Source organism: Mus pahari, chromosome X, assembly GCF_900095145.1.
Source record: "Mus pahari chromosome X, PAHARI_EIJ_v1.1, whole genome shotgun sequence".
Classification (NCBI taxonomy): Eukaryota; Metazoa; Chordata; class Mammalia; order Rodentia; family Muridae; genus Mus; species Mus pahari.
The window spans coordinates 97,181,809-97,195,743 of NC_034613.1; the positions used below are offsets into that span (position 1 = coordinate 97,181,809).

Sequence of the window (13,935 nt, forward strand, 5' to 3'; positions counted from 1 at the left end):
AGATAGATAGATAGATAGATAGATAGATAGATAGAAAGGGCGAACTTTTTTTTCCCAATAGTTCATCAAAGAAAAATGCCATATGTCACCATAATTGATCAGGGAATTTTTGGAGTTAAGATATTCTAATCCTGACATTAGGATTGTTAAATCAAGAACTAAATAAAGAGCCAGGCATTAGTGGTGCACACTGCACACCTTTAAGCACAGCATTCAGGAGACAAAGGCAGGTGGATCTCTAAATTTGAGGCCAGCCTGGTCAACAGAGTGAGTTCCAGGACAGCCAGGGCTACACAGAGAAAAGAGCCTCAAAACATAAAAACAAACAAATAAACAAAAAGAACTAAACAAAAATAGTGATGAGGAAGGAAGAAAGCTGAGATTCACTTTTGGATATGCTTTAATTAGCCCAGACATTCTCCATACCATATAAAGCAGCCTTCTTACCTACCATCTCCAAGTTCAGGCTATTGTAGACCTGACTTTAACAGGCTCCTTTACAAATAATTAAACCAGGCAGAAAAAATACAAAGTTTGTAACATGTCACAAACTGCCAGTCTCCAGCAAACATTATCGCATATTTTTTCACCTTAATATATTGCTATTTCCTTTTTAAACTAGGGATCAACAAGCTGTTTGAAAGAGTTAACAGTTCTTACTCCCTTTGGAAGGAAAATATATCTGATTTCTTAGTCTCATTCAAAGTCCAGCATAGCCAGACAGATGTTTAAGATGCATATAATTTGGAATCCGTGGTCTTATGGGTCTAAGCATTAGGTGAGAGTGCTGTGTTTGTTCCCCACTGCTCTACAGCATTGTTCTGGCTCTGTGGAAGTGCTTAGGGGGAGTGAATGGGAGGATAAAGCTATGGTGACAGGGCTTGATACAGAGCTCCTTATACCCAGGTTAATCAGAGCAATTTCAAGTTGACAGGCTCCTAGTGTGAACCTTGGGAGTTCGTAGTAAGATTCTCGTTGGAATTTTTTTTTAAAAGAGATTTTGCTGTCAAAAAATGATATGAAAACGACTCTTAGATGCTTAGTCAAGGCACTTTTGAAAATGAATTAATTATGTCAAGCTAATTGCAATTAGTATTACTTCAGTATTCTGAATCAGTGACATGAAGGAGTTATGTACCTTCTGAGGTCCTTAGCTGATTGGTTAGTTGGGTCCTTCACCTTTCTAAGTGTTAATCAGAAAGGGCATATAGAGGAGAGTCCATTTCACTTTAACCTGCTTTGACAAACACAGTAGCTGATTAATTCTCTGTTATCATGCTTTGAAAAAATGTAATTATAATTTTAAGTTTCTTAGGACATAAAAAATAATCTTTTAAAAAAGAAGATAATTACTAATCCCTTTGTGTAGATAATTATTAGTATTAGATTTAGAACATTTTTCTTAAATTGGACATGATGGCTAAGGGACATTAATTGAATTGAGAGCCTTAAGGGCATTTTAGGAAGCATCTTGATTGATACTGCTAACTAAAGAGCAATTGAACAGAGGGTGATAACTTAGAGGAGTGAAGAAAAACTACAGTATAAAAACATCAAATCTCTGGTGGCATGTGTTTGAAATGAATAATTTGTTTGAATTTCATAGGTTCTAGGTTCAAGAAGATCGCTTATCCACTAGGACTAGCCACATTAGGAGCAACTGTTTGCTACCCAGCTCAGTCAGTAATAATTGCAAAGGTAAGTTCTGTTTAAGTGAGAATAGTATTTCAGTGTTTGTTTAAATTCCTGGTGTTACAATATTTAAATGTCATACAACACCTTAAACATTTGATTTTCAGAAGCATGGAGTTGGATCAACTCTTGGGTTAGCAAAATTACATTAGCATTTTGACATGGAAAATGCCATTCTTAATTTCATGATCATCACAAATAGGATAAATTTGTTTAGCTGTAGTTCAGCAATATAAAAGCAGGTTGATGGATCAAGTTTAGTGACAGAACTAGAATTTATGGGGAGAAATACTGCTTCCTAGTTGAACTATCTAAAATTCAAAAATTTTTTGTTTTTTAATAGCAGAAAATTATACCTGCTGACAGTTGCTCAGTTCAGAAGATTAGCACAGTACAACAAACATCCAAATAATAGATTGCAGAGACTTTTTCTTTTTTTAACATCTTGTTTATTGGTGTATTATTATTATTATTATTATTATTATTATTATTATTATTATTATTAATTTACACTCCAGATTTTATCCCCCGCCCCATCTACCCTCTGACTGTTCCACATCCCATATCTCCTCCCCAGCCCTCTGTTTCCATGAGGATGTCCCCACCCCCACCCCCACCACCCCCAACCAGACCTCTAAATTCCCTGGTTAGGTGCATCATCTCTAATTGAACACAGACCAGCAGTCCTCTACTGTATGTGTTTTGGGGGCCTCATATCAGCTGGTATATGCTGCCTGGTTAGTGGTCCAGTGTTTGCGAGATCTTGGGGTGGGGATAGGGAGTCCAGATTAATTGAGATTACTGGTCCTCCTACAAGATTGCCCTTCTCCTCAGCTTCTTTCAGCCTTCTCTAATTCAACAACAGGGGTCAGCTGCTTCTGTCCATTGGTTGGGTGCAAATACCTGCATCTGACTCTTTCAGCTACTTGTTGGGTCTTTCAGAGGGCAGTCATGTTAGATCTCTTTTTGTGAGCACTCCATAGCCTCAGTAAAAATGTCAGGCCTTGGGACCTCCACTTGACCTGGATCACACTTTGGCCCTGTCTCTTGACCTTCTTTTCCTCAGGCTCCTCTCCATTTCCATCCCTGTAATTCTCTCAGATAGGAACAATTATGGGTCAGAGGTGTGACTGTGGGCTGGCACTCCCTCCCTCACTTAATGTCCTGTCTTCCTGCTGGAGGTGGGCTCTATAAGTTCCCTGTCTCGTCTGTCTGGCATTTCATCTAAGGTCCCTCCCTTTGAGTCCCGAGAGTCTCTCACCTCCCAGGTCTCTGGTGCATTCTGGAGGGTCCCCCCAACCTCCTACCTTCTGAGGTTGCCTGTTTCTACTCTTTGTGCTGGCCCTCAGGGCTTCAGTCCTTTTCAATCACCCAAATCCAGATGTCCCTGTCCACTCTCCCTCCCAGGTCCCTCCCTCCCTCCCCACATATGATTGCTTTCTTCTCCCTCCCAAGTGGGACTGAGGAGTCCTTACTTGGGCACTTCAGCTTGTTGACCTTTTTGAGTTCTGCGAACTGTATCTTGGGTATTCTGTACTTTTTTTTTTTTTGCTAATATGCACTTATTAGTGAGTACATACCATGCATATCCTTTAAAAATACACATAAACAGTGAATTTTGAAACCACTGGAGCCAAAAACCAACTTCTAACTCACTATGGTTGCTGCAAATTTAAAATTTTCCTAATAATTTGAACAATTTCTGTTGATTTTTTTTCTTTTTGCAGTGATAGTCCCAGAGTGCCAGACACAATTCTAGTCAAGCCATAACTAGATCCTCGGACCTTGTATTTTTATCACACAGTAAGATTCAGAAGCAGAGATTTGTAACATGCTGATTTTTCTTCTTTTCTGCCTTTAGTTATCAATATTTAACATTCTCATTCATACTTAAATATTGTTACGAGAAGGGCCTTCTGTACTTGTATTCTCACTACTACATCTCTTTAATTGTTGATGTAGATAAAACTGCTTTATTCAATATTTTGAGAATGTCAAGGATATTATGAACTCTGCAGTTTGTAATGTGATGAAGCTATAAAAGTTTATAACAGGAAAAGAACATTATTCATTAAATCTAGTTATACTTGAGAAAATTGCTGAATAAAGTGATGAATTTATTTTAAAAGGCTCCTTCCTATGAATTTACATGAGAATTAGCCACTCAAATTAATGTTGATACTGAAAGAAAACTTGAGCTCATTTTACTTAACCTTTATATTGTTCTCATTTCCTGATAAGCAAGCAGTGGCCCAGTGAGGCTTCCCAGGGACTTCGTGATCTAGTCACAGTCAGTTTCAGGTGTGCTACTTTTCTGTTCCTGTTCCCACTGGGTACTGACTGCCATTGATTCTGCACTTTTTCTTTCTACAATAATTTCTTTGTGTGTATATTTGGGGGGAGGGAAGGATTCATTCTTAAATATAAGCATTGCAGAAAAGTTTAGCCTATAAGAAATATAACCACTGAAATATGCTTCCATCCATAAAAAATCAGTGTCAAATCTGTTGAATATTCTTCTAGCTATCTTTACATGATTACATAGAGTTAGAACAATATATGAGTACATATATAGATAAGAATAATTCTCAGTGGGATAATGCTCAAATGGCATAGTATATTATTTTAAATTAAAAAGTGTTAAATTTAATTTTACTTTAATATAGGAAAAAATTTACATTTTTACTTTAACAAAAAAATAATTGTTGAACTTTAATATTAAATTCTAAATTTAATCTATAATAAATCACTAAAATATCTAGCATTGAATCCCTTGCTTTTTTAACTCATGTGTATTGTATATAATTTTTGTTGGATTAGAATAAACATATATCCCTGGCAGTAGTGGTGCATGCCTTTAATCCCAGCACTTTGGAGGCAGAGGAAGGTGGATCTCTGAGTTCAAGGCCAGCCTGATCTACAGAGTGAGTTCCAGGACAGCCAGGGCTATACAGAGAAACCCTGTCTTGACCCCCCTCCTAAAGAAGATAGATAGATAGATAGATAGATAGATAGATAGATAGATAGATAGATAGATATATAAATAGATAGAACATGGCTTCTTAATATGAGACTTCTTAATATGAGATCTATGATAGGATTCAGAAAGTCTCTGACCCCTACACTATCTAAAATTGTTTGGAAATGTGTGTATATAATAAAACCCTGCTTATTTCATATTTCTGTGACTTGTATCTAGCAATTACCTGAAAAATTGAAAGCAGTATACGTCTAGCATACATATATAATACATACATAATCACATGTATGTGGAGACTGGAGAAAAACCTTGAGTATCATCCTCAAGAACACTATGCACCTCCTTTGAATCAGGGTTTCTCATTGCCTTGAAGCTCACCAATTAGACTAGATTGACTTGCCAGTTAGTTCCAGGGATTGTCATGTTCTGCTCCTCCATAAGTGGGGTTATGAGTAGACACTATCACAGTGGACACTTTCTGTGGTTCTGGGCATTGAACTAAGGTTCTCAGGCTTGCAGAGCAAGCACCTTGCCAGCGGAACCACTCCCTCTAGCCCCACTCCCTTTGCTCTATTTTAAAGAAAGATTGTTAACTGAGTATTAGTTTTTTGTTAAGATTTTTGACATCTTTCTCAAAATTACATTTCAATTTTTCATTAAGTTTCTTTCAAATAGGGGCAAGATAATTTAAATCATTAAAAAAAAAAGACATGGTTGCAGAATCCACCTAGATTTTTAATCTATGTCTCCTAGCTTTTTAACTGCTAATCTCAAGAAGTTGTATTTTAAATATTCAGCTTCAAAACTTTATAATGTATTTTAAGCCAATTTTAGCTCATCTTTTACCATATTTTGTTGTACTTAAGTTTTTTAGTTTCAAATGAAACTAATGTGCAATCTTGCAGAGAAAAAGCAAACTTAAAGCTATGAAACAATTTGCAAAGGAAGTCATCATAATAAGTGAAGTAAATGAGACTCAGAAAGAGAAATATTGGCCAGGTAGTGGTGGTGCACAGTTTTAATGCCAGGACTTGGGAGGCAGAGGAAAGCAAATCTCTTGAGTTCAATGCCAGCCTTGTCTCCAAAGTGAGTTCCAGGATAGCTAGAGCTGCACAGAGAAACCATGGCACAAAAACAAACAAACAAACCAAAAAACAATCACAAAAGAAAGACACAAATTGAATGTTTTCTCTAATTTCTGGATGCTAATTTGTATATTGATGCATAAAACAGCATATATATATATAATGTAAATGGATATATGTGCATATACATATATGTATATGACATGAAAGCAGAAGAGAGTCTAAGGGAGAAAGGCTCAAAGTAGGGGTGAGGGAAAGGGAAGTCGATAGGAACAAACATAGTCACAGCACAAGATATACTAGAAAGAAATTGTCTTTATGAAACTATCATGGAAGAAATTTTGCAATAACACTTTGAAAAGATGTATCTTATATTAAAGAGTAACTACTAATGATTGGTATTCAAAATTATATGAGTATTTTTTACTATAAAAATATTTCATTTTGGCTGGAGAGATGCTGTGGTGGTTAAGAATGCTCTTTCAGAGGAGGACTCAGGTTCAGTATCCACATGGTGGCAGCTCATAGTCATCTGTTACTCTGGTTCTAGAGGGACTGATGTCCTCTTTTTCACAAGAATCAGACATGCACACACTGCATATAAGTATATGTAGGCAAAATATTCCAACACACTAGTAATAATAATTATTAGAACAATCAAGTAATAAAAATAAATTTAAAAATATTTTTTAATCAGACAAGTTGCTTAAAGGGATGTTAGATAAGAAATATACTATTATAAGTATATTTTAAGAAGGAGAGAACTGACAGATTTCAAAAAAACAAAATGATAATCCAGAACATAGTTTGCAGAATAAAGGAATACTTAATATGAGACTATTCTTCTTGTAAATAATTTTCCTTATAGCATTTGATCATTAACTTTTATAAATATTAACCAAGTAGCCTATCTTTAGATACATATATATATATATATATACACATATACACACACATACATACATATCTATGTGTATATATAAACTTAAAGCTTTATAAAGCTAACTGAGGCTCACCAATTCTGTTATTAGTACAATCAAACTAGCACATCTGTTAGTGCTCATGCTGTACACTAGACTCCCATAATTGCTTCATCTTATAGTTTAATGTTCATTTCCTTTGACCAGTATTTCCTTTATTTCTTCTAGCATCTTAAAATCCCTTCTCTTTTCTCTTTTATAGTAGTTTATACTTAAAGGAAATTAATGTCTTCATGAGATCTTTACCATTCTAACAGTATTCATAATATCCCAAATTGGAAAAAAATCTCAGTGTGCATTAGTAGATGACTTTAAAGAAATAGTGGTACATACATGCAGTGAATGTTATCTAGCTATAAAGTATTTGTTACAACATAGATGAGCCCAGTGGACACTGAGCTGAATGAAATCAGCTTGGTGCACAAAAACCAACTGCTGCCTGATCTCAATTATATGTGAAAGGATTTTGTAAAAACCTTAAATATGTTTACAGAGATAACATGTTTTTAGAAGAAAAGATTATTGGCTGGTGGCAGGCATTCCAAAATCTAGAATTTTAATTCTTTCAGAAGTCTTAGGTGTAGGTAGAATGTGCAGGTCATTCAACACCGCCCCTTTTTGTTTGTGTTTTTGCTTTTGTCCACCTACCATGTATTGGTCACTATTTTAAACTACAGTACAGATAATAAAATAGATCAAAAGATAAAAGAAAATGCCCTCAAATTCTGTTAAACACATATAATATACATATGACTAATAGTTGCTCTATGATAGTGGTCATACGTCACATTAGTATGTAAAGGAAAACTTAAAAAATGTGGTGGGATACCAGGTACCAAGTATAAGTAAATTCTAGCTGGAATAAAGATCTACTCATAAAATGAAATGCTATTTAAAACTAAGAGGAAAAAGAGAGGTATATTTTAATTATTTTGAAATAAATTAGATCTTTAGTGAACTACAATCTTGAACCCACCAGAGGGAAAATGATGTATTTGACTATATAAAGATGACCATGACAATGAATAGAAGTCTGCAACTGACCAGGGTGTGGAGGTGGGGGCATCTCCAGGATGAGACAGAGACCTGGGATAAGGAAGGTATCCAAGAATCAATGGGGTGACCTTAGCTGTTACAGCATTGGGGATATAGAACCTGAAGAGGCCACCTCCTGTAGCCAGGCAGGAACTCCAGTGGAGCGATAGGGACACCATCTTACCCATAAAACTTTCAACCCAGAATTTACCCTGTCTACAAGAAATGTAGGCACAATGAATGGAGCAGAGGCTGAGGGAATGGCCAACCAATAACCGGACCAACTTGAGACTCGTGGGCAAACACCAATTTCTAACACTATTAATGGTACTCTGTTATGCTTGCAGGCAGAAGCATGTTGTCTTTTGAAAGGTTCCACCCAGCAGCTGACTCAGACAGATACAGACACCCACAACCAAATAGTGGATGGAGCTTGGGGACTCTTATTGAAGAGTTGGGGGAAAGTTTGCGGGCACAGAAGGGGATAGGAATTCCACAGGAAGACCAATACAGTCAACTAACCTGGACCCTTGGGGCTCTCAGAGACTGAACCACCAACCAAAGAACATACATGGGCTAGCCTTAGGCCTCCACGCAGATATGTAACAGATGTGCAGCTTGGTCTTCATGAGTGTCCTGAACAATGGAGAGGGTGCTACCCCAAAAGCTTTTGCCTGCCCATGGGATATGTTCTTCCAGGCGGGTTACCTTGTCTGGCCTCAGTGGGAGAATATGTTCCTAGCCCTGAAGAGACTTGAAGTGCCAGGGTGGGGTATACCCAGGAGGGCCCCACCAACTCAGAGGAGAATGGGAAGGGGTGGGAGGAAGGATTGTGGAAGGGAGGGGACCAGTGAGCAGGATATAAAGTGAATAAGTAAATAAATAAATAAATACAATAATACTGTACAAAGGTTAATAGACACATGAAAAAACTTAGGAAACTATAATATATACAACAAAAGTTAACATCCACAACTTATTAAGAACTTACAATTAAATAATATAGATGAGCACTAGTCAGAAAAGTAGAGAAGGTATAAAGAGAGGCAGTACACAGAATAAGATGTATAAATGGACTAACCAAAGATACTATATGTTTTTATCAGCAATTATATAAGTGTCAATTTAATAGACCATTTATATTTTAATATTGGGAAATTTGTGGGTTTTTTTTTTAGTGTTAAGGATCAAACTCAGTGCCTCATGTTAATTAGATAAGCACTCATTCAACTGAGCATACATGTCTATAGATGCACTAATTATACCTTAAGTTTCACATTTTATTTTCAAGAGCCAATAATTAATTCAACAAATTAAAGTTTTTCAGGGAAGTAGTCATTTTTTTGCCTTTCAGTTTCATAAAGACTTTACATAGGAATCATAATTCTTCTGTTGGTAAAAAGGGTAGGAAAACAGAAGTATGCTTTTGGTGGAAGTGTAAATTGCTGAAGTACATTGCTAGCTTTTTGAAGAACAGTATGATAATATTTTTAAAATCCAAATTAGTATGATTATTAATCCAGAAATTTCACTTCTAGGAATGTATTCTGAGAAAACACTGCAACTCTTCATAATTTTAGTTGTATGTATAAGAAATAGGATGTTAATTTTTCATTGTTTATACCTACTTCCATGCTCTATGATTTCTTTGTTTTTTCTATACTGGGGAGTGAGTGTAGGGCCCCATGTTGTGTAACTTTTAAATTTATTTATTCACTTTACAACACAATATCAGCCTTTCCTCTCTTCCTAGTATCCCCTCATGTAAGTCCTCCCTCCATTTCAAGGGAATGCCCCCCTCTGGATGTTACCCCCCACACACACTAATACTACCCCCTTACCCACCCTTCAATCCCACCATTCCCTAGCCCTCCATCCTCATCCCCACCCCCACACATATCAAGTTGCTGTGAGACTAGGCACATCCTCTCCCACTGATGACGTTTGGCCTCATTTAGGGGAGCAGGATCCACAGGCGGGCAGGCAGCAGGCTCCAGGACAGCCCTTGCTCCAGTTGTTGGTAGACCTGCATGAAGATCAATCTGCTCATCTTCTACATATGTGTAGGGGGCCTAGGCCCAGCCCATGAATGCTCTTTGGTTAGTGGTTCAGTCCTTGGGAGCCCCCAAGGGTCCAGGTTACTTGACTTTGTTGGTCTTCCTGTGGTGTTCCTATCCCTTCCAGGCCTCTCAATCCTTCTCTCAACTCTTCTGTAAAACTACCTGAGCGCCATCTAATGTTTGGGTGTGAGTCTCTGCATCTGTTTCCATTGGCTGCTGGGTGGAGCCTCCCAGAGGACAGTTATGCTAGGTCCCTGTTTCACTCAGGATGATACCTGCTTCCACGCTGTTTTCTTTCTTTCTTTCTTTTTCTATACTGGGCAGTGACTGTAGGGCCCCATGTTGTATCAATTTTTAACTGTAGGTATATAGTGATATCAAAAAACCTTAGGTTGAAGAACAAAATATTGCTTAAAAACAAGTTTGTCAAAAGTGTAATCTTCTAAGGTCCTTTATTGTCTTAATAGTTGTATACTGTAACCATGAGGAAGGATTGAGAAAGAATAAGAAGGAACCAGAAGATATTCAAAGGGAAAGTACTATTAGTAGAGCTTACCTCAGACTGATGGGAACTCAGGAAATCCTAGGTGGGATGTCACAGACATATGCTATCACTCCTAATATTATCTTTCTACCCAAAACAAATGCTATTCTCTGGAGAAATTAATTGATGTCTTTGTTTCCCAGTGAATGAAGCAAGATCCACAAAGTTTTGAGCAAAAATACTCAATAACATCTTAAAAACCTCGTTTTTCTCAGTGATCTAGTTACTCAAAATATTTCTCCTTAGACTTTTGTTGATGTTAATTTCACTTAGTATGAAGTCTTCTAATATAACCTACCTGACCAGATCAGTAATGGTTTGATACAGAGTGACAAATTTTGAGTGATGTCACTTAATGTTGAGTGAGGTTAAAATCCAGAGGAGCAAATTGCAGAATAGCGATTGGTGGGAGCTTGCGAGGGAAAGAAATGGGACGGGGAGTTATTTGTATATGCTGAAAGATATAGGACAAATGTTAGGAGACAAAAAGTTCATGAGGTCTATCTATAGCAAGGCACTCATAGTAAATAAGCTTATGCTGAGTACTTGAAATTTGAGAGCGAGTTGCTCTTAAGTGTTTTCATCCTGGGCATATGGCAGGAAGGAAGCTACATGAGTTCATATCTGTGCTCGTAAGCTTGTCTACAGGAATTAATTCAAAAAGTACACTTATGCTAAAGCCTTGTGTTGTTCATCTTAAACAGATATAACTTTTAGTAACAATGCCGAGAAACCGAATTTGAAAATAATAGCACAAGAGCTAAGGTTTGGTTCCCTGGCAGTGTGCTATGTCCAAGGCCTGGAGTTCTGTCACTAACACTATAAAAATTATGTTCAAATGAATAGATATAATTTTAAATTGATGTCATATTGTGGATGAAATTATATACTTATTAGTTACACACATGGAGCTAGTCATATATATATATATATATATATATATATATATATGTGTGTGTGTGTGTGTGTGTGTGTGTGTGTGTTCATATAATGTTTTGAAAATATTGCTTTATCTTATGTGAATTAGACATTTATATTTCTATTGTTGATTGTGAATTGGGAGTTCATATAAAATACTTTATCTGAACTTAAAAGGTTTTATTTTAGCTTTGAAAAACATGTTATTTGACTCACTTTTTCTTTGTTAGATAACTGGGAAAAAGGCATATGCTACAAGCCAGAAAATTTTTCAAGCCATTAAGTCATTGAGGACACAAAACAGTGAAAACGAATCATTCCCTGAACCAAAGGAAGAAAGCAAGGTAGAGTTTAAATAAACAAGAAGAGTGTCATTGAAGCTTTGCTTGAGTAAGCACTGGCTCATAACTGATGCTCCAAAGAGGTCAGAGATAAAATGGAAACAATGACTCACAGGAACTTGGTATAGCCTAAGTTTACATTCTTATAGTAAAGTGATTGACCTCTGAAGAAAATATCTGTTTTTAATAAACAGGAAGGAAGGTCTGATGAAATCCATGCCAACTTGCCTGACCTGAAACATTCAGTGTCTTTGCCAAAAGAACTTGCCTCTGCGACAGTGATTAAATCAGAATCCACCTCAGGTTTGTTTGGAATTTTTAATTTTGTTTTACTTTTATTAAATAATTTTAAAGCATTGTAGTTGATGCTTTGAACTTATATGTTTTCCCAAATGTTTTTTCTCTCTCATGTGTATGTGTTGAATTTCATTTTTTCTTATGAGGGATCTAGATTCCTGAGATTTTTCTTTTAAATCACCACATAGTTATAATTCATGTCGTCATGTGTGCAGGTCCAGTACTGACAGTATGGTTGAGTGAAGCATTTAATATCACTTTATAAATGTAAGTTATTTTATCAGAAGGAGGGAAGTGTAGCTTCCAGGATTCTGTCAGCTGACAGGTATGAGCCACACCTGCATAAAGCATCCAAGCTTCCATCTCTCATGCTATTTACCTGTCAGTTTCCTGTCAGTCTTAGTTTCCACTCACTGGGCTTTTATTAAATTTGGGTACCAGGAGAAATTGCAGCTTTATGTAATACATTCAACACTATTACAACTTTGCTAGGAATTCAGTATTGGCAATCAATACTCTGTGGGACCCACAAGTGAAACTTACTCCTTTTTAAAAAATCCTACCATGATCAAAAAGAATGGAGCTAAATGTTTAAAACCACTTTGGTTGTCTATTCACATAATAGACATAATGTCTGTCTCAGATTTGCATAGCTGCCTCATTGCAAAGGAAGTATGCTGCATTCACATATGGAAAGGTGGAAATGCTCCTGTTATCTATCCTTTATAAAGCATGCACTATGATAATAGATTACTTATGAGTATTGTTATTCAACCAGCAATACAAAGCAAAACTAAATTCTACCTCTGATGTATTGGTAATTATTCCCATTTCATAATGAAACACTCCAGAGTTTAAACTGCTTCTTTCAAATCATAGAACTTATCAGTAACAGAGTTGTATTTCTAGCTCATCTTCCTAATGCCACAGTCTAACCTCTTCCCACTGTATATAGTTCTTCTAATTGAAAACCAGAAATTCGTCTCTAATTTCCTCTTCCTACTACCCTCTCAATCTCCATCTGGTAGTAGGGCGCAGTGCTCATGCCTGTAATTCAAGCAGTTAGGAAGCTGAAGGAGAAGACTTGTGCACTGAAGGCCAGTGTGTGCTCTTAGCTATTTAATGAGTTTCTAGACTAGCTTGGGATATATATTAAGACCCTGTCTCAAAAGCGCAAGATAGTAATAACAGTAATATTAGTCCAAGAAAAGTCGTCACCAAATAGCAAAACTGCAGGAGGCAAGGGAGATGATCAGGATTAGATGAGGAGATAAAGGTAGAGTTATAGGAGACACAAGAATGCCTTTATAAGAACCTGGCCATGCTTGATCTTTCCTGCTCTTAAATGGAAGCAAAGCAGTCTATGGTATTCAGAACATTTTTCTTAAGTTAGACATGATGGCTAAGGGACATTAATTGAATTGAGAGCCTTAAGAGATTTTAGGAAGCATCTTGATTGATACTGCTAACTAAAAAGCAATTGAACAGAGGGTGATCACATTCTTCTGTCTCCTAAGCAGTTGAGGTCTTGTATCCTCATATGGTAGAGAAGAGAATGGAACATGTTGTCAGGACACTTTATAGGGTACAAATTCCATTCACAAGGACTCTACCTTCTTCGCCTCCTCGAATCCTGATTACCCTCCCTTGCCTCCGAATACCATCATAATATTGGTGGTTGGGGTTTTAGTGTGACAATGTAGTTTTGAGTGTTAATTGTCTCACCCTTAGAACTTAGTACATTTCACATGTAATTACAAGTTCCATGACATGGGAAACAGTAGTGATTATGACCACAGGTTTTAGGAGAAGACCTGAAGCTGAATACCACACTCAGTATTGGAATAGTTCTATTACCTGGGGCAAGATGCCCATCACTATAGATATATTTCCCCATCCACAAGAAAGAAAATAAGAGTTCTCACATGTTTGCTCTTAGGGTTAAATCTCAGTCTCTCTCTCTCTCTCTCTCTCTCTCTCTCTCTCTCTCTCTCTCTCTCTCT

General features: G+C 36.8%; 1 protein-coding gene across 1 annotated transcript in view; it reads left to right on the forward strand.

The window, feature by feature from the left end:
- Nucleotides 1-13,935, forward strand: part of Apool (apolipoprotein O like) — a 59,374-nt gene that overhangs the window by 39,787 nt on the left and 5,652 nt on the right. The window contains exons 6-8 of the mRNA XM_021188479.2: nt 1,607-1,698; nt 11,525-11,638; nt 11,830-11,938. Coding sequence (XP_021044138.1) covers nt 1,607-1,698; nt 11,525-11,638; nt 11,830-11,938 — 315 coding nt within the window. The remainder of the gene's footprint in view (nt 1-1,606; nt 1,699-11,524; nt 11,639-11,829; nt 11,939-13,935) is intronic.